The 25,123-nt window shown below is 44.2% G+C and overlaps 1 protein-coding gene across 1 annotated transcript in view; it reads left to right on the forward strand.

The window, feature by feature from the left end:
• Positions 1 to 25,123, forward strand: part of MYRIP (myosin VIIA and Rab interacting protein) — a 1,796,584-nt gene that overhangs the window by 1,057,844 nt on the left and 713,617 nt on the right. The window contains exon 4 of the mRNA XM_078663521.1: positions 14,719 to 14,855. Within this exon, the coding sequence (XP_078519647.1) occupies positions 14,719 to 14,855 (137 nt within the window). The remainder of the gene's footprint in view (positions 1 to 14,718; positions 14,856 to 25,123) is intronic.

Genomic DNA, 25,123 nt, shown 5'->3' on the forward strand with positions numbered 1-25,123 from the left:
ATGAAGCTCTTGTAGAAGCACTCTAGGAAACAACTTTTTGCCATAATCGCAAAGACATTTTCAGACATAAATTCAAGTGTACAACTGAAAATACCTCATTTCCGTCTGTCAGAAATTTGCTGTGTTAAATCCCACTCAATGGACTGATGGTTTTCTGAGGCATGCTTTTTCTTTTACATTTGTGAACTCACACAAACCAAACTCTAGTCTGATCCTTTCACACTCTAAGATTGTCTGCAATGTTACTCAAGATGGAGTAGCTGTCCTTTCAGGAGGGGAAAGGGAATGGATCCCTACCAGATGTGTAGCATTTTCTAATGGGAACAAATATTTTTCCTTTGGAAATGAAGAAAAGTGTTTTTGTACATAGGGATACTATTCCTGTCTCCTGTGTGTATTTCTGCCCTATTGAATTCTGTGCACGGGGAGAAGGAGCCCTTGGGAAATGTCACATGACATTCCCACTGTAGAAAATGCAATTAACAATTGTAGTAGATTGTGGTCCACCACAAGTAATAAAGTCACTCACCTGTTAGTCCCAAGCTAAGGTTTCAATAATTTAAACCTGTGTTCAAGCCCTGGTAGCTACGGCACAGAGATACTTAACTTAGAGAAAATGTGTAAAGCATTTTAAAGTACCAAATCAGTTAAAAACACACAAACATAGCACAAAAAACACCCCCCTCCAATTTATAAGACTAGAGTAAAATTATGTAAAGAAAATGACAAAATGGCACCTAAATGACAAACATCCAATAAGGGGAAAGAAAAAGATTTATTTTCAGAAGATATATGTAAAAATAGCTCCAAAAAGCACAAAGCACCATTGATGGTTATGGTAAATCAAGGCTTAGGCATGTTTTCAGACAGACCATAATGGATCGTGGTTAAGTTGCTGTATTTTGCTCTAAGAGGCGTACTTTTCCCTGTTTATTAATACCTGCTATATAAAACTAATAATTGCCCAAAAGTTAGAATACGACTCTAAACGTTCTAGAAACCATAGAACTAAATGATAAGACCTGATATTTTGTGCTCGCAAAATTGGGCGCAAAAATGTAATTCTGGGCAAGCTATAAAGCCTACAGCAGTGAATAAAGTGTACCATAGGCTGAGGTGGCAAACCAGGATCCTTGCTGGGGGAAAGCCACTGGAAAGTGAACAGTGCATAGACAGAGGCAACTAAAATAAAATCTATATTCTGGATTCAATATCCAAACTTTAATATAATTACAGGTCTACAGTTGTAGAAATCAAAGAATACTTCATAACTGTATCCATCGATTGTACACAAGGTGCCCGAAGTTCAAGCCTGTGTAGAAGAAACAGGTTTTGACATAAGTCTTAGATTTTTTATTGATTATTTCAAAGGAATAGATAAAGAAGTGAGATCCCCAAATCAAAACATACCTGCATGACTTTAAATAACTATGGAATCCTGTCCATGTTATCGAAGGTGATACAGTCCTTGAATATCAAATGGCAAAAATGAGCTACAGGAGTAAACCAAATCTGGAGCCAGAGAACCAAAGTTGATATTCTAATGGTACCCTCAATGTAGGGAATGCCTAATATGGAGTGCCCGACGTAACTTGCAGTACTCCTGGGGATGAACAGCAACCTGTATTAAAAACTCATCTCAAAACTTTTCAGGATCCCAGGGTTGATATAACACCTCACTGCCACCCCATAGTATCCCAAAGAAAGATATTTACTTTTATAATGCTGGCTCATTTCTACTAAGGGCTTGTGACCTAATTTGTCTGCAAACCTAACTATTGCTTCAATTGCCCTTGAGGGTTTCTGTGCTCTTTGAATTAATAGTTTCCCCTATTTAAATTAGAATCAAGGGTGATGCCTAAATAGTTAAATATTTTAACTTTCTAGAGATCTAGTGTTTTTAGGTTTGCTAATCATAACAAAGGGTTCCAAATGGTTAGCGTTGATGTCATTCATAAAGATTATTAAAATATGAAGACCATTTGCAGTTCTTGCTATAAAAATGACATTGTCAGCATATAGCAGAACAGGAAAAGTGTGGTTCCTACTTGAGGTAAATCCTTCCCCCTTCGTGCTAACTCAATTTCCATCCCATTAACATAAAAAATGAATAAAAAGGTGCTAAAGTTGCTATAATGCATCCCTGCCTGACGCCTTGATTAGACCTAATAGGAGAAGAACATTCCCCATCCAGGCCGTAATATACTTTCACTACTGTCCCCCCAGTGCAAACACCTAAGTAGGTCCAGAAGAGAGTATCCATACCAAGGAAAGCTGAGGCACTAAACGGACTATTGCAGGCACCGCCAGTGAATCTACCCTACTGAAAGCCTTGGATCACTGGTTTTGTATCTAGTTAACATACCGTATTATCACACTGTTTTTTGTATATATCCCCTTTTACAGCTCAAAAATAAAAAATTGTAAGGAGCAGACATATCCCTGAAGATGTATGCAACGGAAGGGGCTGATAGGATGGCAGACACGGATCTGTGTGCCATTTCCTTATGGACTGAAATGAACAAGAGCTTCCTTAATAAAGACTCCAAAAGTGACTGGTAGACCATTTGAATGGATCAAATGAAGTAGTGGAGCGAGAGACGTGCTGTGAGACTAGACACTTCATGAATAATGAACTCCTGGAGTACGGTGCAGTATCTTTGGTGGAGATCTTTTTGAGGGTAGAAAAAAAACTTTCAGGGTTCCAGACCAAGAATGCTGACTTGTAAGCCAGGTCTAGAAGAAATAACCACAGAACTGTGGGAATTGCAAATGACACTGGCACAGGCAAAATCAGAGTGACCAGATTTTGAAAAATGAAAAGGGGAGAGGTGTGGCGCCGCGGCCAGGGCGACTGACGCTGGAATCTGGGGATCACGGTTCGATCCCCGGCTCCGGCGGAAGGTTAGCCCAGCACCATGTGACTCTGGGCAATAGCTTGCTTAATCTTCCCAACGGCCCCCAGCGCCTAGAGACCCTTACCGGTGATTGTGCGCTTTACAAATGTGGATTATTATTTCTGAAAAATAGAAAAAGGACTGCAGTTTTACACCAACCGAGGGTAAAAGAGTGACAGTACTCATCATCAAAGAAACAGACAAACAAGGCACTAAGGGAATAAATCAATTGCAGAGTCATAGCTGGTAACTAATTAGCTTTCAGATAAACTGCTAGCTAGCCCTGCTTTGGGACACATAATAAGCCTGCTTCCCTCTGTTTTTAGTAAACCCTCGGTGAAACATGGGACATGAGTGAACTTTGCTGAAATCTGCCGGGACTGTTGGGGAAAAACCAGGACTGTCCGGGAAATCCGGGATGCCAGGTCACCCTAGGCAAAATGTAGGTGTTGGAAGAGATGGAATGGGCAAGTAGAATACTAATACTGAACCCCCCCCTTGGAGTTTCACCAAAACCCGTCATTATGAGGTTTTAAACTATTGTGACCATGACACTGTCTTGAAACTGTTTAAGGAGAATAGTGATCTACCATACAAGAGGTGAAAAAATGCTTTCCCCCCAAGATTTTGTGGCATCAGTACAAGAGGCGCAGAGAGCTTTTTTGGATGCCATGCGTATATTGCAAACTGAGAAAGTAAAATAGCTATGGTCTTACGGTTTGAACCCAAAGGAAATCTTCAAATTTATCAGGAAATATGTCTCCAATAATACAGAGAGGAGTGCTTCACCCCCATCGAGAAATTCCCAATCCTGCTGGAGAACCAGGATGAAATCTGAAATTATGATGTACTACTGTATAATATATTGTCGTGCTCTGTACATTACATATACTCTGGTGAGCTATTTTATTGCCATGTCATTGTTGCTGACAGTTAATCCATTTTAGTTTATGTTAAATACACAGTGGTCAAAATTATTTTTCTTCTTCTAATTCCCTTTATGCTATGGGTGTTTGCTGGTAGTGGGGGACCTCTGCGCACCCATGCTTTAAGACAGTTGCTTATGGGTTGGTTGTTTGGGTTTAAAAGCATTGACATGTTTGGGGTCATTGTTGAAAAAGGGTTCTCTCTGACAGGTCACTCCAAACTTTTTGCTTTCTTTTTGTTGGCTTTAGGACTCTGGGCACTTTATCTTTGCTGACCAGTGCTAATTTGCATGTGCTTCTCCCCTAACATTGATGACATTGGTGTCTACTTGATTGGCATATTTGATTTACTTGTCAGTCCCTTGTAAAGTGATATACCATATATAGCCAGGAACTGTAAATTAAATGCTCCTAGTGGAACTGCAATACTGATTGTTCCACCCACAGAAGTAGCCTTTCAAACTTCCTCAGGCTTGCCACTGCAGGGCCTGTGTGTGCTGTTTACTGCCACTTTGACTTTGCATTTAAAACTACTTGCCAACCTTCAAATGCCACTTTTATTACATACAAGTCACCCCCTAAGGCAGGACCTAAGTAACCCTAAGGGCAGGGTGTATGTAAGTAAAAAGTAGGGCATGTACCTTTATGTTGTGCATGTCCTGGTAGTGACAAACAGCCTATTTAATTTTTTCACTACCTTGATACCTACTACTCTCATAGGCTAGCATTAGGAATTATTTAATACACTTTTTAAGCTGTAATTGCTGATCACAGAGGAGTAGCTTTCTCATTTGCATCAGTTTGGAATGGTAATGATAAATCAACTGGTGAAGTTTGATTTAACATTACTGTTTTAGAAATGCCACTTTTAGAAAGTGAAAGACACACAGATGATGGATGGAATGCAGAGAAAATCAGACATTCTCCCCCATTCAATAGATCTGGGTTACATCCATTGTTCTTGTGCTCACCATGTCACCCCAGTTTAGACCCAGCCACATGCAAATCAGTCTTGACTTTGTGCCTCGTGGGAACAGTCCAGACCGAACTGCCAAGCCAGGTCCTCCCTGGACCAGAAACAAACATCCTGGGACTGGTTTTGGGGCATCACCCATCATCAGCCAGGCTAGCTGGATTCCAGTGGGACAGTGAGCCTGTGACCCACGTCTCGGCATACCCGGCGCACTTAGAGTGAGAAAGTAAAAGACACACAGATGATGGACGGAATGCAGAGCAAATCAAACATTCTTCCCAAATCAATAGATCTGGGTTAAATCCGTTGGTTTTTTCTCACCATGCCACCCCAGTTTAGACCCAGCCATATACAAATCGGTCTTGACCCTGTGCCTTATGAGAACAAGCCCGCCCGAAATGCCAAGCCAGGTCCTCCCTGGACCAGAAACAAGCATCCTGGGACCAGTTGTGGGGCATCACCCCTCATCAGCCAGGCTAGAATATACTGTAGCCCACACAGTGAAAGCATGTCACTGTATGCACAGCTAGTTTTTTTTGTCATTAATATTAAAGAGTCATGAATTAGAGATGGCATTCTTGAAAGTAATAAGATGGCCCACAACAACCTGTCAACAGTATCTTGTTTAAAATAGAAAAATAAAAGTGCCAGTGCCAGTACTCATTATCAGAGAAGCTGTTAGCACTGGGCAGTTTTTTGTCACCAGGCCACCCTAGGCTACTAAGTTGCTGCCTCATGTGCGTGTCACCCTAGTCTTCAGAGGCCACATGCAGAGATCGGTTTATAGAAGACAGTAAATATCAGGGAAGAAAAAGTCCCAGTTTGTATGTCAAGCCCCTAACAGGGGTGCAGAACTTAATTTTATTATGATAGTTACAAAGCAAATTTTAGCTTGCATTTTAATCATCTGAATGCTGACATCACAGTGGTTTAAGAGAGTGGTACACATTAAACAACTTAATTTTAGTGACTTTTATATCATAGACCTTTAAACAACTCCTTCACCAAAGGCATTTTGTACATGAAAGGCCAGAGTCTGTGGTACTTCCAGAGCCACTCCCAAAATCCCATTTCACATGAACTTGAGGCTTTCGCTTGACCATCATCATTGTCAAGCAGAGAAGGCTCTATAATGCCATGCATTGAAACAGAATAATTCGCACCCTACAACTTGTTTTAAAATGGGTGCTAGCAGTATTATATTCTCTTAAAAATTTGAGAAAATTAATGATTATTGCAGATTGCTCTTGCACTCTTTTTCCATAGACAGGCTCTTAAGAGCTCTGTGCTGACTGTGCCTAATACCATTTTACATTGGAATTTACCAAAAAACTGCACTTGTGGTTAAATCCGATGTGGATAACACCAGGGTCACATGAGTGTAAATGAGAGTAAATAGGTTTTCATATATGCGTCACCTTTGGGGCACATATGTGCAGCAAGTATGTAGGCGATAATTATGTATCTTGAACCTTGCCAGAAAATAGTAGAGTCTGATACAGAGTCAAAGGCAGACATACAGAGAGTGAATCTAGGCAGGGTGTGGGTTCTGAGAATAGAGGTGGACAATTTACTGTGTTCTTTAAAGAAGTGTGCCCAGCGCTCTTTTCTAAACGGAAGACAAACCTGCTGTGGTGTAGGTGGTAGCTTGTAGGGCATTTTTCTGTGTCAGAATGCAGTCAGTTGGAGGAAAGAATGTCCGTGGTATGCACCAGTTGGTCATGTGAGTCGGAAGTATGCAGTGGGTGTCACCTGCTGCATAGCAATCTTTTCGGGTGGATGAGGGTTAATGCACAATGATGTAGAGCTAGGGGGAACCCACCTTATGTGGTGTGCGTTGGCAGCAAGAGACTGGGACTGTAGGGGCACCAAGCCCTTATGATCAAACACTATAAGAGAAGGGAGAGGAACCTGTCAAGTCATAGAATGCTTGTGGGGGTACCTTATGGATGGCTTACCCACCTGCAGAAATGAAGAGTGGCATAGAAGGGTCGGAAAGGAGTTTCGGAGAAAGGGGGGGGTTTATGAGATCGAGGATCAGCCATTCGGTAAGAAGGGAGTGCAGGACGTGATGTTTTTCACCTTCTTTCCTATAGGGTGAGAAGGCACAGTACATATGGGCGCGGGAATAACCAGGACAGTACAGATAGTAAAGGGCCCTTGCCACTCTTCAAAGCTCTCTGTAGATGACATCTTGTGTTGTCGAATAATAATCAGTGTATTCAAATTAATGTTGCTTATAAAGAAGGAGCTTAGGGCCACATGCATCATAAGGAATTGTGACTCCTAAATATCGATTTTTAAGGAATCGCAATTTCTTATACATGTAGGAATCACAAAATAAATTGCAATTCCTAGACATTACCTAATAGCGATTAGGTAATGTCACTCCATTCATTTCTATGGGCCCTTAGGCCCAATGGAATGAATCGGCATGCATTTGCAAATTGCATTTCCCAAATTGGTAATCGCAAATTGTGAATGCAATTCCAAGGGTACCAAGTGACCTAAGGCCCTCCTGATGCCCCACCCAAGGCATGTGTGTGTGCCACATGTTACTTTGAAAAATGCTTTTCTGTGCATTTTTTTACAAATAATTTGCAAATTACCATCAATTCGAAGTTGATGGTAATTAGCGTTTCCTAAATGCACAGTTTGCATTTAGGAAAGGCTTGATGCATTGCCTTTAAGGAATCGTAATTTGCGATTCCCTAAATGCATTTGCAATTTAGGTAATCGCAAAAAATTGTGATTACCTAATTTGCAAATGGAGATGGGTTCATGCATCAGAAAAGGGCTTTTAAAAAAGCTTGATGCACATGGCCCTTAGTGTACATACCGATGCCTGCCCTGATATTCGGCAGAAACAAAGACCACCATGTTGCGTTATGTTAAATTTCATAAAGTTTATGGAGAATAGACCAACATTATTTATTTTTTATATTTGGAAATATTCCTGATATTAGGCAGTATGCCGGCACTATGCCGGATATAAGCAGAAACAAAGATCCCCTTGTTGTGTTATGTTAAATTACATCCAATTTATGGCACATAGCCCAACATTTTTTATTTTTTTCTGTCTAGAAATGTACTGGATATTAGGCAATAATCTGGCAATATGTGCGATATTAGGCAGAAACAAATATCACCATGCTGTTATATGGGGGCGTGGCTTGGGCGCCAATAGGGATGGCAGCGTGAGCCTGTTGCTCCGAGCCCGATCCCGCAATTTATCCTGTTTATTCCCCCTGAGAGACGCTAACAGTGCAGGCATATCGTGCAGAGCACCGGGGGCAGCTGTTGCGCTTACTTTTGGTGAGGCGGAGGGCCCAGCGGAATGCGGAGAGCCGGTTGAAGATCTGGGGGAGCTGGGAGCCGTGAACAAGATGGCGAAAAACAACTAGGGGTTGGCCCTAATCAGTAAGGCTGAGCCCAAATCATTAAAGAACAAACAGAAGTGCCAGTACTGATATGAGTAGATTTAGATAAACAAATAGTCATCCAGGACTCAAAGAGACATTCAAGAACGGGGATTGCTAGTTAATAGCTTTTTATTTTAACAATTTTTGAAAAAAACTTTATACACAGGTTTTTCAATTCATCATAAAAAAGGGGGAGATCTCAAAAAGGACACATAAGGCACTAGGAAAATAACTGTACGTCAATCATTCATTCATAGTTACATGCATATCACAACCAAACCATACCACTCAAACAGTTGAAGAAAAACAAAGCATATAATACAAAATATATGCAGTACAATACAGGAAGTTGAAAAGGGAGAGTGCCACAATCTGCAAAAGATTTTTCAATGATATTAGGAAGAATAATTTAAACTAAGTACATTCCTGTATATTGAACCTAGTGGTCAAAAATCATTATTCAGATGCTAAGACGCATGCGCCAAGGTATAGTGCCGGCCTGAACGCCATCGGTCCGTCTATTGGTCTAACTTGCAATTTTTCGTGTACGATGGTGCTACATAGAAGCAGACTGCTTCCAAGACAAACCCAGGCTTTGAATTAAACCCCGCACTACCCGCGGAATTCGATAGAAGCACCACTCCACACTTAAGGTCCTTCCCATCCATAGATAAGATGATTCTTTAAACGCGCAAAAAAGAGTCATACGCCCGACTTTGTCAACCTCAGACCTTTAAGGCCCCTCAAGACGTTTTATACCGACCTCAGAGACCGAGTGCGGAATGATTGTTAACCCCGAACAGGCCCCGAAACTCATCTTGTCATACTAGGGGTTCAAGTTCTGATCCCGGCAGTTCTCCATCGCTTACCAACGGACACAATTTTTTAAAAAAAAGATACGTTGCACTCAATGTGAAAGATACTTCATGAGGCCCTGAAGAGAATCCCAAAGAAATTGGTGGGATTCGAAACGCGTAGGCCCCGCCACACTTTGGTCTGCGAGAGCCGCATGATATGGAACGAACCTCCCCTGCCGCTCCATGTTGTACATTACCTAGGATCACTAGTTCTAATGATTTTTGACCACTGGCAGGACAGGTGGGACCTCCTTAATGTATGGCGGGGGCACCACCCCGACCTTAGGGACTACTCCTTTTTTTCGGCAATACACGAATTGCATGTGCGAATAGATACCATACTATGTAGTGGTTCGATAGCCGCCCTGGTGACGCATACGGAATATTTACCTAGGACCATATCTGATCATAATCCTCAGTTGGCTTCTGTTCAGTGGCAGCGAGTGAGGTCAGCGGTCCCCACGTGGAGGCTGAGGCCGGAAACATTGGAAGACCAGGTTTTCGGTGGTACCGTCCGCGAGGGTATCGACCATTACTTTGGCGAGAATAGGGGAACGGCTACTACTAGATCAGTGGAATGGGATGCATTCAAGGTAGTTGTGAGGGGCCTATGTATTGGTAGGTTCTTGGGCGAACAGACAGCGGTCCTAGCTGACGTGGGAAAAGCAGGGGGTGCGTTGAGGGACCTAGAGCAGCAGCGACCGGAGCAACCGACACTACACACTCGGTTACAGGAAGCGAGGGAACTAGTTGCAGCAGAAACAGAAAGACTGCGGAGCTATGACTATAGGTTATACACTACTAAAGTACATGCGGAAGGGGACAAGGTAGGCATGTTGTTGGCAAGACTAGCGAATCCGGAGCCCAGAGGGAGCCCAATTATGAGCATACGGGAGGTAATGGAGAGATGGTCTACTCTCAAGCTGCAGTTCTGTCACTCTTCTTGAGTTACTATACGACTCTGTATCAGAGTCAACTGGAAGCAGAGGCTTCTGACATAGAGGACTATCTGGCGGGCGTTCAACTTCCGGTGCTAGATGAGGACAGTGCTGAGGACTTGGGCCGCGACATAACGGTGCCTGAGATTAGAGAGGCTATCAAGCAGATGGCTAGGAACAAGACGACGGGAGTTGACGGCCTGCCGATTGAATTTTATGCAAAATACATTGATGTTTTGGCGCTCAGTTTGCTGGAGGTCTATTCCGAAGCTCTGGAGCTGGGGCACTTGCCTCAATCGATGAGAGAGGCGTTGCTCGTTCCGTTGTTGAAGCCCGGGAGGGAAGGTAGCGATGTGACCTCATGTAGGCCGTTGTCCATGCTAACAGTGGACTATAAAATTCTGAGTCGCATTCTGGCCACCAGACTGTTGCCACACATGACCACGCTGATTCATGCCGATCAAGCCGGGTTCATTCCCACTAGAAACACCTCGACTAACATCTGCCGCCTTGTTCGGTTGCTAGGGAGCCACCTGGACCCGGATCAGTTGCCGGCGGTGTTGTCCGTGGATGTCGAAAAAGCTTTCGACAGCCTGGAGTGGGAGTACCTTGACAGGGTAAAGGAGAAGTTCGGTTTAGGGGGACAATTCGGGCGTTGGACGAAAGTTCTCTACTCTTTCACGACAGCCAGGGTGAGACTGTGATCTGTGATATCCTCTGCATACCCGGTGCGCAGAGGGACGAGACAGGGATGCTCGCTTTCCCCTTTGTTCTTCGCGCTGGCGATAGAACCCCTGGCGGCCCAAGCGCGGTCGGGCGTGGCGTATGGTGGGATTATGAATGGCGGGACCCCGCATTACATTTCGTTATATGCGGACTATCTGCTGATGTTCTTGGAAGACACAGTGACGGCGTTGGAGGGAGCAGTTACAATGCTGTCATGTTTTGGTAGACTATCAGGCCTTAGGGTCAACTGGGGTAAGACATGCATTTTTCCGTCGCGAGCGAATATGCCCCATCCACTCCTGACCGTAGATGTCATTTAGGAACGGTCGTGCTTCACCTATTTGGGGGTCCGCATATATCATGAGGCTAACGACATGCTGGAGGGGAACATAGGGCATTGTATGAGGGCCCTGAAGGGATGTATGACCTTCTGGGCGTCTCTCCCCCTCTCGGTGCAGGGCAGGGTGGCGCTGCTCAAGATGGTGGCTTTGCCCCGATTGCTCTATTATTTTCGCACGTTGCCAGTGTGGATCCCTCAACGGGTTTTTAAAGAATTGCGGACGTTGACGACTGACTTCCTGTGGGGCATGGGAGGCGCCGAGTAGCATTGAATACGATGACGAGACCTAAGGCTGAGGGGGGAATGGCGGTTCCTGATTTCGAATTATATTATTTGGCGGCGCAACTACAGATTCTCACACAGAATGTCGCAAGAGAATTCAGGGGCCCGGAACAAGACAGAGGGACAGGGATACAGAGACATATCCTATCCTATATTATCATGCAACAGAGGCTGGAGTTGCGGGATCTGACCGTGGAGGAGAAGACCTTGCGGCTATGCTGGCATAGAAGCTTGAAAAGAGCGGGGGCGACGCGCCCAATGCACCGGAGATCCCTCTGGGGATGCTGACGGCGTTGCCGCATGGCGGGGATTGGTCTCCGTTACTGGACTGGGAGGACATGGGCCTTCATATGATGGGCGATCTATATGTTGCTGGTGTGTTAATGCCCTTCAGAGTACTCCAGGACCAATTTGGCCTCCCTGATGGGAGTTTGCTGTTACACTCAGCCGTGACGGCGGCGATACGGAGTCATTGGAAAGGTGGGTTATTGGAACCCTGCATAACCATGGCCTGCCAGTATGTTGTAATGACGACAGGTACATTCAAGGCGGTCACCTGCCTCCAATCTAGAATGCTACACGAAGGTCTAGGGCCGCTCGCAGTCTTGAAACAAAAGTGGAAGGAAAGCATAGGGAAACCCATACCGGACGCGACTTCTGGCCACATCTTGAGAAGGATATGGAAGGGGTGCAGAAATGCCCGGTTTCAGCAGGTGCACTTCTTTGTAATACACAGGGCCTACTTGACCCCGGGGAAGATCCGGAGGCATTTCCAGGTGCAAGAGGCAGCATGCCCTAGATGCCTGACACCTGATGTGGAATTGGACCACATACTGTGGGATTGCCCAAAACTGGGGTTGTATTGGTCAGAGGTGGGGGAGCTCCTTAACGCAGTCACTGATCGACAGGTGGAGTACGACATGGCAACGTGTCTGTTGCTCTGGTTCCCTCATACGGCCAAGACAAAAATCACAAGCATATTCATTGACTTGGGCCTTATTTTGGCCCGAGAGAAATTACTTGGCATTGGAAATCAAAAGAGTTTCCATCTACTAGGCAATGGACGAAGGAATTGCAGAAATGGGCCCGGAGTGAAAGTGCGGGCAGACTCCGACAAGCTACTCGTACAGCGAATGAGAAGGGCTTGGAAATGGCGAGGGCCTGGGAGGCAATAGTGCAGGTCCTAAAGGACTATTTAATTGAAGATGAGGACTAGGGGACGGCCAATATAGGAGGTTCCATGGGACGCGGAGATAAATATGTATGGATCCCTCAGGTTGCTACAGGTTTGATTGTGTGTACATGGATATGGCCCACACCAGCAGCAGTTGAGGGGGGTGGGATAAGGGGAGGGTCAGTTGGGGACCGGTACAGATAGCGGAGAGTACTTAGATGACGCTAGACTCATGTTTGGGCCAGTGGGAGGAGTACCCATGGAACATGTTCCCAACAACGTGGTTAGATTAATTAAATGTAGAATGTCAGGAGACTCCAATGGGGGGCGTTCCGAAGGATGACTGAGTGCGATTGAGTTGCGTTTGTGTTGCTATTATTCGATATCTATGGGACTCTGTTTTCAGTTGCCTGTATTGGGGGGGGGGGGGGGGGGGGGTTGGGAGTTATAGAAAAGCAGATACCAAATTGTATTGTTGACCAGATGCCTCAGCGCGATCTTTTCTTTGATACCTCTGACAGATTTGTAGCTAATGCCTCCCGGCCCCCGGGATGTGGGCTAAATGGCTGTGTGCAGTTTCATTGTTGATCGGTGACTTACGATGGTCAGAGATGTGAAGGTCGAAATAATTCATTGTTTGTTTATGAATCTGCAATAAAAACATATTTAAAAAAAAATCACCGTGCTGTTATATGTTAAATTACATCCAGTTTATGGAGTACAGACCAACAATATATATTTTTTTATGTCTGGAAATATAATGAGAATCTAAACGTTTTAACATTATAACCACTGAACATTCCAGTGTGATCTTCTTTTTAAGATTAAGGCAGACCTGCCAACTACAAAAAACCTTTCATCATGTAAGGTGGTGTATAGGGGCTTGGTAAGGGCGGGCTTGGAGCCCTTCACTACCCGAGCAAAAAAATTAGTGTTAGTTGGAGGTGTGGGCATTCATTCTGGCACAGCTAGGGGCAGCAGTAGCTCCTGTCCACCCACCCACCCACTCCTTGCCACCCACACAAAAAACAGAGGCTATCAAAGCAGCCTTCCTTATTCTGGGGAGGTTGGAAATCATATGATGTATTTAAACTATTAAGAGTCTCTCTGCACAAGCTGGAAACCCTATTATGTTCAGTGGTTTCCATCTCACCCTGTGCTCAGCATATTATTTTGGCTTCTTATGAGGTATGCATTTGGGAGGCCCCTGTTCTGAGCAGGTTCGAATCTATGATCCAATTTTCAATCTTTCATGCCCTCTGTGCCCAGGTACACTAGTCCAAATTCTAAATGTGTTTACATCTAATATTCAGGGATAGTGGTGTGTGTTTTCAATATTGTAACACAGCACCAGCGCACTAATATTGCTGCAAATAATCTCTCGGACACACTCCCATTTCTCATATGTGAGGTCTGTTTTGATCTAAAGAAACTTTGCTATATGGATGGTGCATGAAACAAACATGTCTGTAAGAGAGTCCCACACATCACCCATATAAGAAACCGGTATTCAAAACAATACATTCAAGAATTATTCAAGGTCACCAGAAAGACTCTGCAGAACAGAGCTGGCTACTATCAGAGGAGCCCCTGAAAGGATAGGACCTGGGCCAGCGCCCACTTTGCCCCTACCTTAAAACGTCTCTGTTCTAAAGTATTTTGCATGTGGGGCAACTTTGTTTCTGGCATTAATTATAGCAAAGTTCACCAAGGTGCAAAAGCATGCGTGCAAAGAAACAAATATTTTAGCAAATTAAGACGAGGTGTGTAATGTTACAAGTACACCTCTCGTTAAGTTATGGAAACGTGTGTTCTGGAGGGAATCTGGAAATGTGTCTAGTAGCTGCTCATCGGCCAAATTTCCCGTTCCGCGCCATCACAGAGCTGTTGGACATTAGTAGATAGTCAACATGCGGCATGTCTTGTCTATTCAGTGAAAATTATTTCCAATTACAACTTGTAGTCAATAGGGCACAGCATTTTGCCTCGCATCTCTCTGTTTTGAGATACAGAAACGTGAAATTATTGCTAATTTATATCTGGTCTGTGCTGATAAAAATTGAGTGTATACGCTATTCACTATAATACTGCCTGCTGCTTAGTCACAGAAATGATATCTGCTTTACACACATACTATCTGCTTTTCTAAGGTCTTTGAAATGTTTTTGTTTCATTCTCTGTAGGCTTCTACGAGCCCAGTCTCTCGAATGGTATTATAACAATGTGAAAAGTCGATTTAAACGTTTTGGCAGTGCCAAGGTCCTTAAGAATTTGTACCGGAAGCACAGACTGGAGAGTGGAGCCTGTGCAGACATAACAGGTACGTGTGTGCTTTTTATATAAGTCGTAGGTGCTATGTATCATAAGTAATGCTGAAGCTTGTATTTCTGCTCTATTTGTTACTGCCTATTTGCCAGCCTGTTGCTATTTTGCGTTTCTGAAATAATCAGTAAAACACTCGTATATTATTATCGCTTTAATTACTGTTGTAATGGAAAAATATTATCCACTGACAATGCACTCCCCCACCTTGTAAAAAATATTTAGGACACTCATTGACCTCAGCTAAGTAATACACGTAAACTGTTTCAAACCCAATGTTTATATTCTTGCAATCTTTACATATATACTTGAAAAGGTTTCCTCTGATTCGGGGATGGTAGATTTTAATGTTTGTGGAAGGGGCAATAAACACAGACCGTGAGGAAAATCCTATTTCAGAAGGTCTGATGTAGGCAGTATAGAAGCTGGCCAGTGCACGACTCTTGAATAGATATAAGCAATTAATAAACAATGCGAGTGTAGTTCATTGTATAGTTAAAAAAAACAATACCATACCAAATTCCAAGAGGTTTGCTAACATGGGTGATGCATTTTGTACCATACTGAATTATGAAATGCTTGATCTTGGCGAGACCCACTGTCCTCAGCATATGCCAAAGGTACTTTGAAATATACCTACAGTGATAATAAGAAATCGTGTTTTAAACACAAATTAATGAGCTCTACCTATGACTAATAACTAAGGAGAGTTATACATTTCACAAAATGGAGAATAATTCTTCTTCGCATTAATAAAATTGATTACGATTCATGGAATATAGTCAGTCCTGCTGCAACAGTGTTCCGAGCCTTAAACCTATTTTGGCATGATGCTCATGCAGTCTCTGTACTGGCTGTTTTATAATGAATGGCTGGAGGAACCCTCATTATCATCTATACTACTATTATAAAGTAAGAACTGGGCACCTTTGAGGCAAGTAAACTCGGGAACCACAGCGTCAATCCAAACACCCAATACATAATTGGAATTGGCAGGGTCTGCAGAGTGACAAAGGCTATATACCCCCCAAAAATATACGTTCTTTAAAAAATATGCTTTACAAAAAAAAGTAGTCCCTTGGAAGTAGCGCCGGCCGTGTGCGCGAACGTCCTGACATCATCAGGAACGCGAGGAGTACAGCCGTGGGGAGGAAAAGTAAAGACGGCGCGGAACCGACATCCGGTTCACTGAAATGTGCGGAGCCGTGGGGAGGAAAACTAATGCGGCGTTCGGCGGGAGGAGCACGGAAGACAGCGGCGGCGACAGGGGGGACGCGAGGTAAGGGACTTCCTGGAGCGCGGAAAGGAGCAGACAATTTGTTAAATTTAGATAATTCCTCACTTTGCACCTAGCGGCTGCGACAGTGAGGACGCGAGGTAAGGGACTTCCTGGAGCGCGGAAAGGAGCACCTTAAATAAGTGTTTAAAATGCCAATGCCTCCGATACCCTCTTCGGGTGCAGTGCAACCGTGGCAACTCTCGACTTGGGAGCTGTTTCCTTTGCTATGGGCCCCGATAAAGAAAAAAGTATACATAATGGAAGGATGGTCACTGAAGCTGTTCCTGTTTTTTGCTGGTGTTCACTCATAGCAACGCGGCCTGGCAGCACATTCAAAGACGCAATGCCGTGTGAGCGTGGTGATTGTTTCCAGGCAGCAAATGGGCTCCATTTTTTGTTATGGCATAATTTGGTGGCAGACACAATTGCTGCACGAAATAAAAACTGTGACGGGTGTCAGTATTGCAGGGGGCCCTGAAGCAGCCTTTTGCTCCCGGACAACGTCGGGACGGGCTGCTAGTCGTCAATATATTGATAGCATAAGCAGCACAACTTAAAAACCTCAGATTACGGCAGGGGTGTGGCCAAGGTGTGGACCCAGCCGGATGCTCCCATCCTGCGCTCCGTACACTGGGCCATACTATGACTAAAATATTCTACAGATGGGGATATTTTACATTGTAGATTCAACCCCATACATGGCCGTTCCCGCCACGGGCCTTTTTTATGCTAACTGAGGCCTAGGCAGGTGTACAGCCCCAGAAAGGAGAGGCCTGGCACTGGCAAGATGGCCGCTGCTTCAAACATTGGACTTTTGCGAGTAGCTGAATGTTGTTTATGAGCCTCCACCTCCCTATTTTAAGCTATGTGGAGGTCAGTGTGCTGAGACTCCAAACCTGCTCCGAGTCCCCCACCCCCACCCCCAGAAAGACTATACTCCGAAGGTGTGCCTGGCTTTAGATGGTCCTGCTGCTGCATAGAGGGTCATGGCCGTGTGCCCACGGACTGGACTGAGGAGCTGCCTGCGATTGGTACGCACCCTGTAACTCAATACATAGAGCAATCCTCCTGACAATACCCCTCTGTGAGAGGATAACGGCATGCAGCTGGGCCTACGTATAGCATGTTGGGCAGGCCGGGCTCTCCTGGACTGAGCCACCGTGAACCAGCTGGGCATCCTGCAATCTGCCGTGGAACCCAGGAGCGAAACTAAGGCGAGTAAATGGGCTGCTCCTTCGAGGTGCCTCAGGGGGAGAGTGTTGCCTGAGACAGCCCTGGAAGCCTGCAAATTGTGGGGAGTGCAGATCTACCTCGTCGACTGTTTATCTGGCAAATGGCAGTGCTGTTCTGTCTTTACTTATCAGGAGACTCCTACACAACCAAGCGGTCACTTGACTGCTTGGGCACCGCGCCACTTGGATAAACCAGGGGCTGGTGGACTTGCATTGGACCCTTTTAACATGCATTGTCCCCTCAGAACTTGCTATTGCATGAAGTGGGGAGAACCATCTCTACACTCTGACTTTCTTTCTCCATAATCAGCTCACACGAGAGTGCAATGTTCCCGACATATTGCTCCGCAGGACTACCACTCTTTCACAGCTTTGGGGTCCTCATGCACTGTGGGATTTGAGTTACTATCCCTCAGCGGAATCTCAGCACTCTATTCCTTTCATATCCACTGCCAAGCAGGATGTCCTCTCTACTCGTTACCTTTCCATGTGATACAGCATTTCGGACCCCATGCAATCTATAGAGACCTCTACTAAAGAGAAGGCACCAAAATCATCCAGTATGAGGTATGGAATGATGACTCAATCACAAACACAGCCTGCTTATTCCTGCCACAATTATAGACTCCGACTCACTGCCAACTGTGGACTCGGAGGCTCCAGTGGCCAAAAATGATTGTCAAACTCTAATGACTGAATTTCGAAGGGAAATGTCTTCAATCAGCCAGGAGATCAACAAATCCATAGCTGACCTGGACTAGCATCTTTGTAAATTAGAGGGGTACTTGGATCAACTTGAGGGTGCAGCGGTGGAATGAGAACAAGAGCAGGATACACACTTTGAGAGAGTTGCAGTGCTTGAGCAAACTCAATAAACCCTTATCTCGAAGATTGAAGATGCCAAAAATCGTAGCTGACGCAATAACCTGTGCATCAGAGGAATCTGATCATCTGTTTCAGACCGCAAAACTCCTGACTTATACCCAACATATTGGACATCCGGCTGGACCGCACTCATAGAATGTACTCAGACTTCCAAAGAAAGTACAATCTCACCCCAGATGTCTTGACTAGAATCCATTTTTACAAACAAATGGAGGTGATTTTTCAAACCTCTCGCCAATAAGGCACTATTGCCTACAATGGCAATAACATACAGCTATATCAAGAAATCTCAACATATCCCTTCTTCGTGAACAGTACGATCCATACAGATGGGGATTCCTGCTACATCTTCTCTACACGTTTTAGGGTAAACAATATACAGCATATACCCTCTGAGGATGCTAAGGTTTTTTTTTCCATCTTCAGGCTGGCACTAACCCCACTTCTCGCCATGCCACTTTGAGCATTAATTCGCCTAAGCAGTGGAACACTGTACACACTCTGAAACAACAACGGCCAGCACATAAACTGCCTCATCAAGAGGTTGATCTACGGAACAAAGATACAATAGGTGATGAGTGACACTGATGTTCTCCCTTAAGACTTCATAATTTTTCAGGAAACTTTGGTGAGACGTGCCCCCGCCCACTTCTGTGCTGCATTAGTCCTGGCCCAAGGCTCCATATGTGAGCTTCCCCTTTCTTTGGATATTATTCAAGCTTCTATATCTAGTTGTCATTTCTTAGATTGTTGGCTTTATTTAGCATGATGCTCCCTTATTAGATATAGTGCTGGGGAAGGTCTTCCCCCTGGCTGCAACTGTGCTCTTTGTATTCGTTGATTTGGCTTCTCAGACTCAACCGCACTGTTACTGGCTTTTTTACCGTGCGATCTGTGCAGCATTTGGGCTGCCCTTAGTACTCTCCTGCTCTCTGTGGAGGGAAGCGCTACTTCCAAATACCTTACATATCCTCTAGATGGTATGTCTACCTTTAAATTTTGGCCCAAAATGTACAAGGCCTGAACTCCCCCATTAATAGACTCACGCTAATAAAATACCAAAGAAGTGACCGTGGCCTTCCTCCAAAAGACACATCTCTTGACAAAAGATGTGGCTCGCCTTCATTCACAAACTTACAACCTGCAATTTCACTACCCAAGCAAAATGAAAAGAAAAGGAGTTGCTATCCTTTTCCGTAGGGGGATCCGCTTTCAGGAGGAATCCACATTTTGGGAAGAGATGGGTAGATCGCTCATCATGAAGGGGCAGTTTTTGGGACAGGTCGTCACGCTGGTTACCATGTACGGGCCAATAGACCAAAAAGCATGGTTTTATTCCATCCTCTTTGAGTACTCAGCAAATTTAATGTCCTGGCAGCGGCTGTTGGTAGAGGATTTTAACAATATTTTCACAGAGACACATTTGGGGCTCCACGCACTTCTTTAAAGGGGATCTAAGACCTTTACTAGCTCGGCATATGGAGGGCACAGTACCCACTTGCCCGCGATTAACCATTCTTTTTTTATGTACACAGAACTTCCTCTAGGCTGGACCAGTTTCCGACTCAACAGTCTGATCTCCAACCTTTCATAGACAGTTGAATAGATACTCGGGTTTTCTCAGACCATGCCCCAGTCTCAGTGACATGGATCTCAATACCCCTTGTTCTCTCCCCTTACTGCACCAACATTGGTGCATGAATGAGATAGCTTTTCGAGACCCCATAATTGAATTTGCCATTGGAGAAGCTCTGGATCACTATTTCCAGGAGAATGATGAGCTCTCTACTTCACTGGCTGCTCGATGAGATGCTGGTAAGATGGTGATGCATGGAGGACTTATAGTGCATACCTCTGGGTATTTTAAATGAAACACATCTCACAAACTTGACTTGGAACTAGATCTGGCTTTCAGAAATCCTAAAAGATTTTGCTTAAAGCCAGGGGGTAATTTGAACAGAAACTGCTCGGGCAAACTGCCTGTGGCATGTTATATACCAAACAAATATATTATGAGAAGGGAAAAAAGCAGGCTGATTACTAGCCTACAAACTCCGGCTTCGTCAGCTGAGCAATAGGATTCACTCAACTACTCTACCCTCTGGAGGCACACTTACCCATACACATGAAGTTCAGGCCTTTAACACTTCATATTAGACTCTCTATATCACAGAACCTACGTCAGAAAGGGACCAAGACAACTTACTACACTCTGTGTCATTCCCAGTCCTCCCATCTGAATTGCTTCACCATCTAGAAGAACAAATCTACCCCTGGAGGAGACAGCTGTGATAAAGTACTTCCCCAACAGTAAGGCCCCGGGCCCCAATGGTTTCCCTAATTACTTTTATAAAACCTACCAAGACAAATTGGGTGTACCACAGCCCAGGTATTAGACTCCTTCCTCCAATCGAGCAAGATTACTGAATCCATAATGAAATCACAAACAGTGTTTTGATACTTAAAGCCAACAAAGACCTGAGCTTCTGTGACTCCTACTGCCTGATAGCCCTTTTAAATTCAGACTCTAAACTTTACACTAAATTCTTTGTACTAGGCCAGAGCACATATGGCCCGGTTTGATTCGGCCAAAACAAGCTGGGTTTGTATACGTCAAATAGGAGATAATGTATGACTGGCTCTTAACCTGTGTTAAATAGCAAAAGATACAAATACCCACATGGCCATTCTCTCTTTAGATGCAAAGAAGGCTTACGACCTACTTGACTGGAGATACATGATCAAATTTCTGGATTGAATGACCCTTGGTCCTCCTATCAAATCTCCTATCAAATCTCTCTTTCTAAACAACTTTGCTTAACAGTCAGCTAAACTTAAGATTAACAACTATGACAGCCTAAGAATTCCCCTCGGGAGGGGCACACACCAGGGATGCTTGCTTTTACTGATGATTCTTGCTCTGGATCTGAAACCTTTGGCCTGGAAATTGATCACAGTCCTAAGATTACAGGCCTGAAAATTGGAGTTTTCACATATAAAATGGTGTTATTTGGCACATTACTTTTTATTCTTTATCACTTATACAGAAATGTGACTCCCAGCTTTGATCGACAAACATTCCCATTTTCCAAAATTTCTGAATTCAAAATTAACTATTAAATCTGTCGCTCTCAAACTTTCAGAGCACACATCCTGAGGTACAACCGTTTTAGCCACATTTGGTATAAGTAGATCCACCTCGTCCCTTGCTTCACCATGGCACCCTGATTTGAAGACAAATATGCGGCCAATATTCTTTCTCTTTTGGTCACTCTTTTTAAAGACCTTTACAGGTTGGGGAAGCTGGAGCTATCCTGGTTTGGCAGATTGGCCACTATCAAAATTAACTATTTGCGCTTATTACGTTACAATGTTGAAACTCTCCCCCTCCTAATTCCATGAGACTCAACAAACCTCACTCAAAGTAAACTTCTATTGTTAATGTGGGGTGTGGAAACCTTCAGGATTTCCATCAAAATGATGTGTAGGCATAAGTCGGACGGTGGACTGGGTTTTGACCTGCCTGCCTGCCTGCTGCATTCAAACTGCTCAGCTTCGCCCCCTACTAGGTCTCATCATCTCCAATACAGGAAAGCTCTGGGTGCAGGTCGAGCCTCATTTCTCGGTTAATCCAATACATGTATTGTCTTGTCTCCCACAGTGTCACCATCACTTCTCCTCCATATTGCCCTCCATGCACATTACCGTAATGCACTCGGAAGCCGGCATACACAGTTTTAGATTGACAGCTTATCCCTCCCTTTTGTCCCCTTCTGAAATAACCCAGACTTCCTCCTAGGACTGAAAAACAAAGGCTTTCATCAATGGTTCCCCTGATTGGATGACCACTTTTGCTGATTTTTGTGTCAACGGTAAACCCCTCTCAGTGGTGTAAGGAAAATTGAGGGGCCCTCACACAAAGTACATGGAGGGTCTCCCCCTCTGGACTTACTCAGGATCTCGCAGGCCAGGGTACTGTGCTGAGGGGGTGCCCTGGAGCTCACCCCCCACAATGCGGGGTTTGCAAGGCCTTTGTTACACCACTGACCCCTCTCATCTAGTTCTCTCGCCCGCCGCTTCGCCTTAGACACCGCCTAACCACTATATATGTTACAATTAAGACATTGGGCATCTTTGCTCTGTAATCACTCACAGGCCTGATGGCCCTCACATACACTGAGACCTATTTTAGGGACTACCTGTCTAGGAAGGCCATGACTAATCTCTATGAGCTCCCGATGCGTGATACTAAACCTTGGTATCCCCTTAAGTGAGAAGAGGAACTGGGAGTTACATTAGATGAAACCTCATGGCTACACATCTGGACACGGGCCTTGACCTCGTCCATTTGCTCTACCTACAAAGAGAATAGATATAAAATTGTCCTGCAGTAGTATCTTACACCAGTCTGATTGAAGGCTATCTATGGGTCCAACCAGGAGTATAGGCACTGCCAGTCCGATCCAGGCAAATGGCACATATGTGGATGTTAGGCACCTAAGTTCAAGTGTTCTGGAAAGAGATATTACAGCATGTAAACGGCATTACAAACATCACCCTCCACATAGATTCTACAACCATAGCATTGGGTGGCACTGGGGAATTCTCAGACTATAAATTGACAATCCTCAGAGGCTGTCTTCTCACCCAGTTCCTTCTGGCCTCCCGAAAACAGTTGCCCACCAGTGGAGAGCTCAGGTACCCCCTACAATCCAAATATGGTGGTCCATAGTGTGGTCTCAATATTCTTTGGAAAACTCGATAGCAGTGGTAAAGGACAATGTCCCTCAGTTTGAGAAAATGTGGGCACCGTTCTGTACATTTATGAAAACCCAGACTGGCATGAGCCTAGGGCCTGGCCACCTTCTGAGAATCCTTCATTCTTTGGGCCTTTGCGACTCAAGCTCCTCTGAAGGATTGGACTGGGAGGAAGAGCCCCCTCCTGAATAATGGTGCCCAGATATCTCTAATAGAGGAGATTGATGATCCCTTAGGCACCCTTGCCCCTCAGATCTCCTATGTAGCCGCTGTTGATTGGGAAGACCAATTAGTCCTGAGTACTTCGGATGTGGAAAAAAGCGCTGTGAATTAAAGCACACATAGACTTTGTGACCTTTGCAGTTTAATACACCATGGGGATTGTACTGTCAACCTTTTCCCTTTTTCCTCTTTTTTTCTTTTCACTTTTTTTCTTATTCTTTACACACTTAAGTTTAAATGTTTTCACAATTTCAATCGTTGTCAATGTTTCTCAATGCACATAAGAACGAATACGCTACGTAGCCGACTATTACCCAAGTGCATGATGTACAATGGCCTCCCAACTGAGCTACGTCTATGTAAAACACTGATGAACTTACCAGCATCCATGAAGGCAATGCTCGAGGAGAATTGAAATGTACTTGTGTTCTATGTCTATACCCTATGCTGTTAATCACTGACCACTATTGCCAGGACGAATAGAAGATGCAATGTACTTGGTCAACTGTGGAGAAGTGTGGCTCACTGGTTAGAGCGGCAGACCCTGACGCAGAGATCTGACCCGGGACCAGGGTTCAATTCCCGTCGCGGCAGGGTCTTGAGCTCAATGTCCGCGGACCCGATAATTCTTGCCATGGTGCCTACTCTAATCATCGGTCCCACTCTGCAACTCAAGGCAATAGCTTGCTTAATCTCCACACTGGCCCTAATCGCTAAGGATGCCTGGCTTCACCTGGGGTGCCCAGGAGTGGGTGCCTTACAGGAACAGGCCAAGATGGGTTCCTCAGCGGTTCAGCGTGGGGACACACTGGCTAGTGTAACCAGGCACTTTATAAGCTCAGTTACTTACTTACTTACTTACTTACTGTGCATTGCATTCCTTGTTTGTTGCAGCAAAACAATAAAACATATTTTAACAAAGAAAACCTATGATTACATTGCACAGCCACGGAAACAGTAATTGCCAAAAACTCAGTTCTGTCAACAAAATGCCCTCTATAAAGTCATTACAACAAATAGCATACCATATGTACAAATGCCATTAAAGGCGGAATATGTCAAAGGATTATAACACAGAAAATGATGTACCAAGTGCTGGACCAATGCGGTTACTTTATAGTGCCTAATCGCCCATAAAGATTTAGCAACATGCGAGAGGGACGTGATATCGTATGTTTACCACAAGGTGGGAATCTATAATATCCTCTGCAGATTGTGCTTTGTAGATGAGGTGATATAACACATTTCTCTGTTTGTGAAATTTGAAACGTATTGTGAGTATATGAAGAATTCAAATAAAAATATTTAAACAAAAAAATAAAGATTTAGCAACAGAAACCTTATTTTAATTCATTATACAATTAAGAATCAGGAAAGCATTCGTTGCAGTTCTTATAAGTTTCTTTAGAAAAAGTGGAATGAGACACTTCTTGCCCAGCTAGTCTATTAAAACAGGGAGTGATCCCACAGTAGTTAGATTTTATGAGTTGACATGCTTGGGTTATATTGTCTTGATGACTTACACACTCCTTTTCCTGTTCCATTTACGCAGTGCATTCAATATTGACCACAGGTTTTGGGCATTCCCTAGGTCATTACAATGTTGCCACATTTTTAGCTTTAGCCAAGACCTTTTGATTTTACTAAAATTATATTTGCAATATACGTACATCCTGGGCTTTCAGACACCTCTCTTCAGCAATAGGTCTGTTTTTGTGTAATTCACATTTTGCTTCCACCATATACAGTATACAGCATGGGGCAGTGAATCAGCCTACTCCAGCCACTGGCTAACTTCACTTTGAGTGACTACAATTAGCTCTTTCACAAGGAGCATTTAAGGTAGTTCCTTTCAGTGCCAGTGCTATTGTTTTTACTTTAATATTACTT

The sequence above is a fragment of the Lissotriton helveticus genome, chromosome 10 (assembly GCF_964261635.1).
Source record: "Lissotriton helveticus chromosome 10, aLisHel1.1, whole genome shotgun sequence".
NCBI lineage: Eukaryota > Metazoa > Chordata > Amphibia > Caudata > Salamandridae > Lissotriton > Lissotriton helveticus.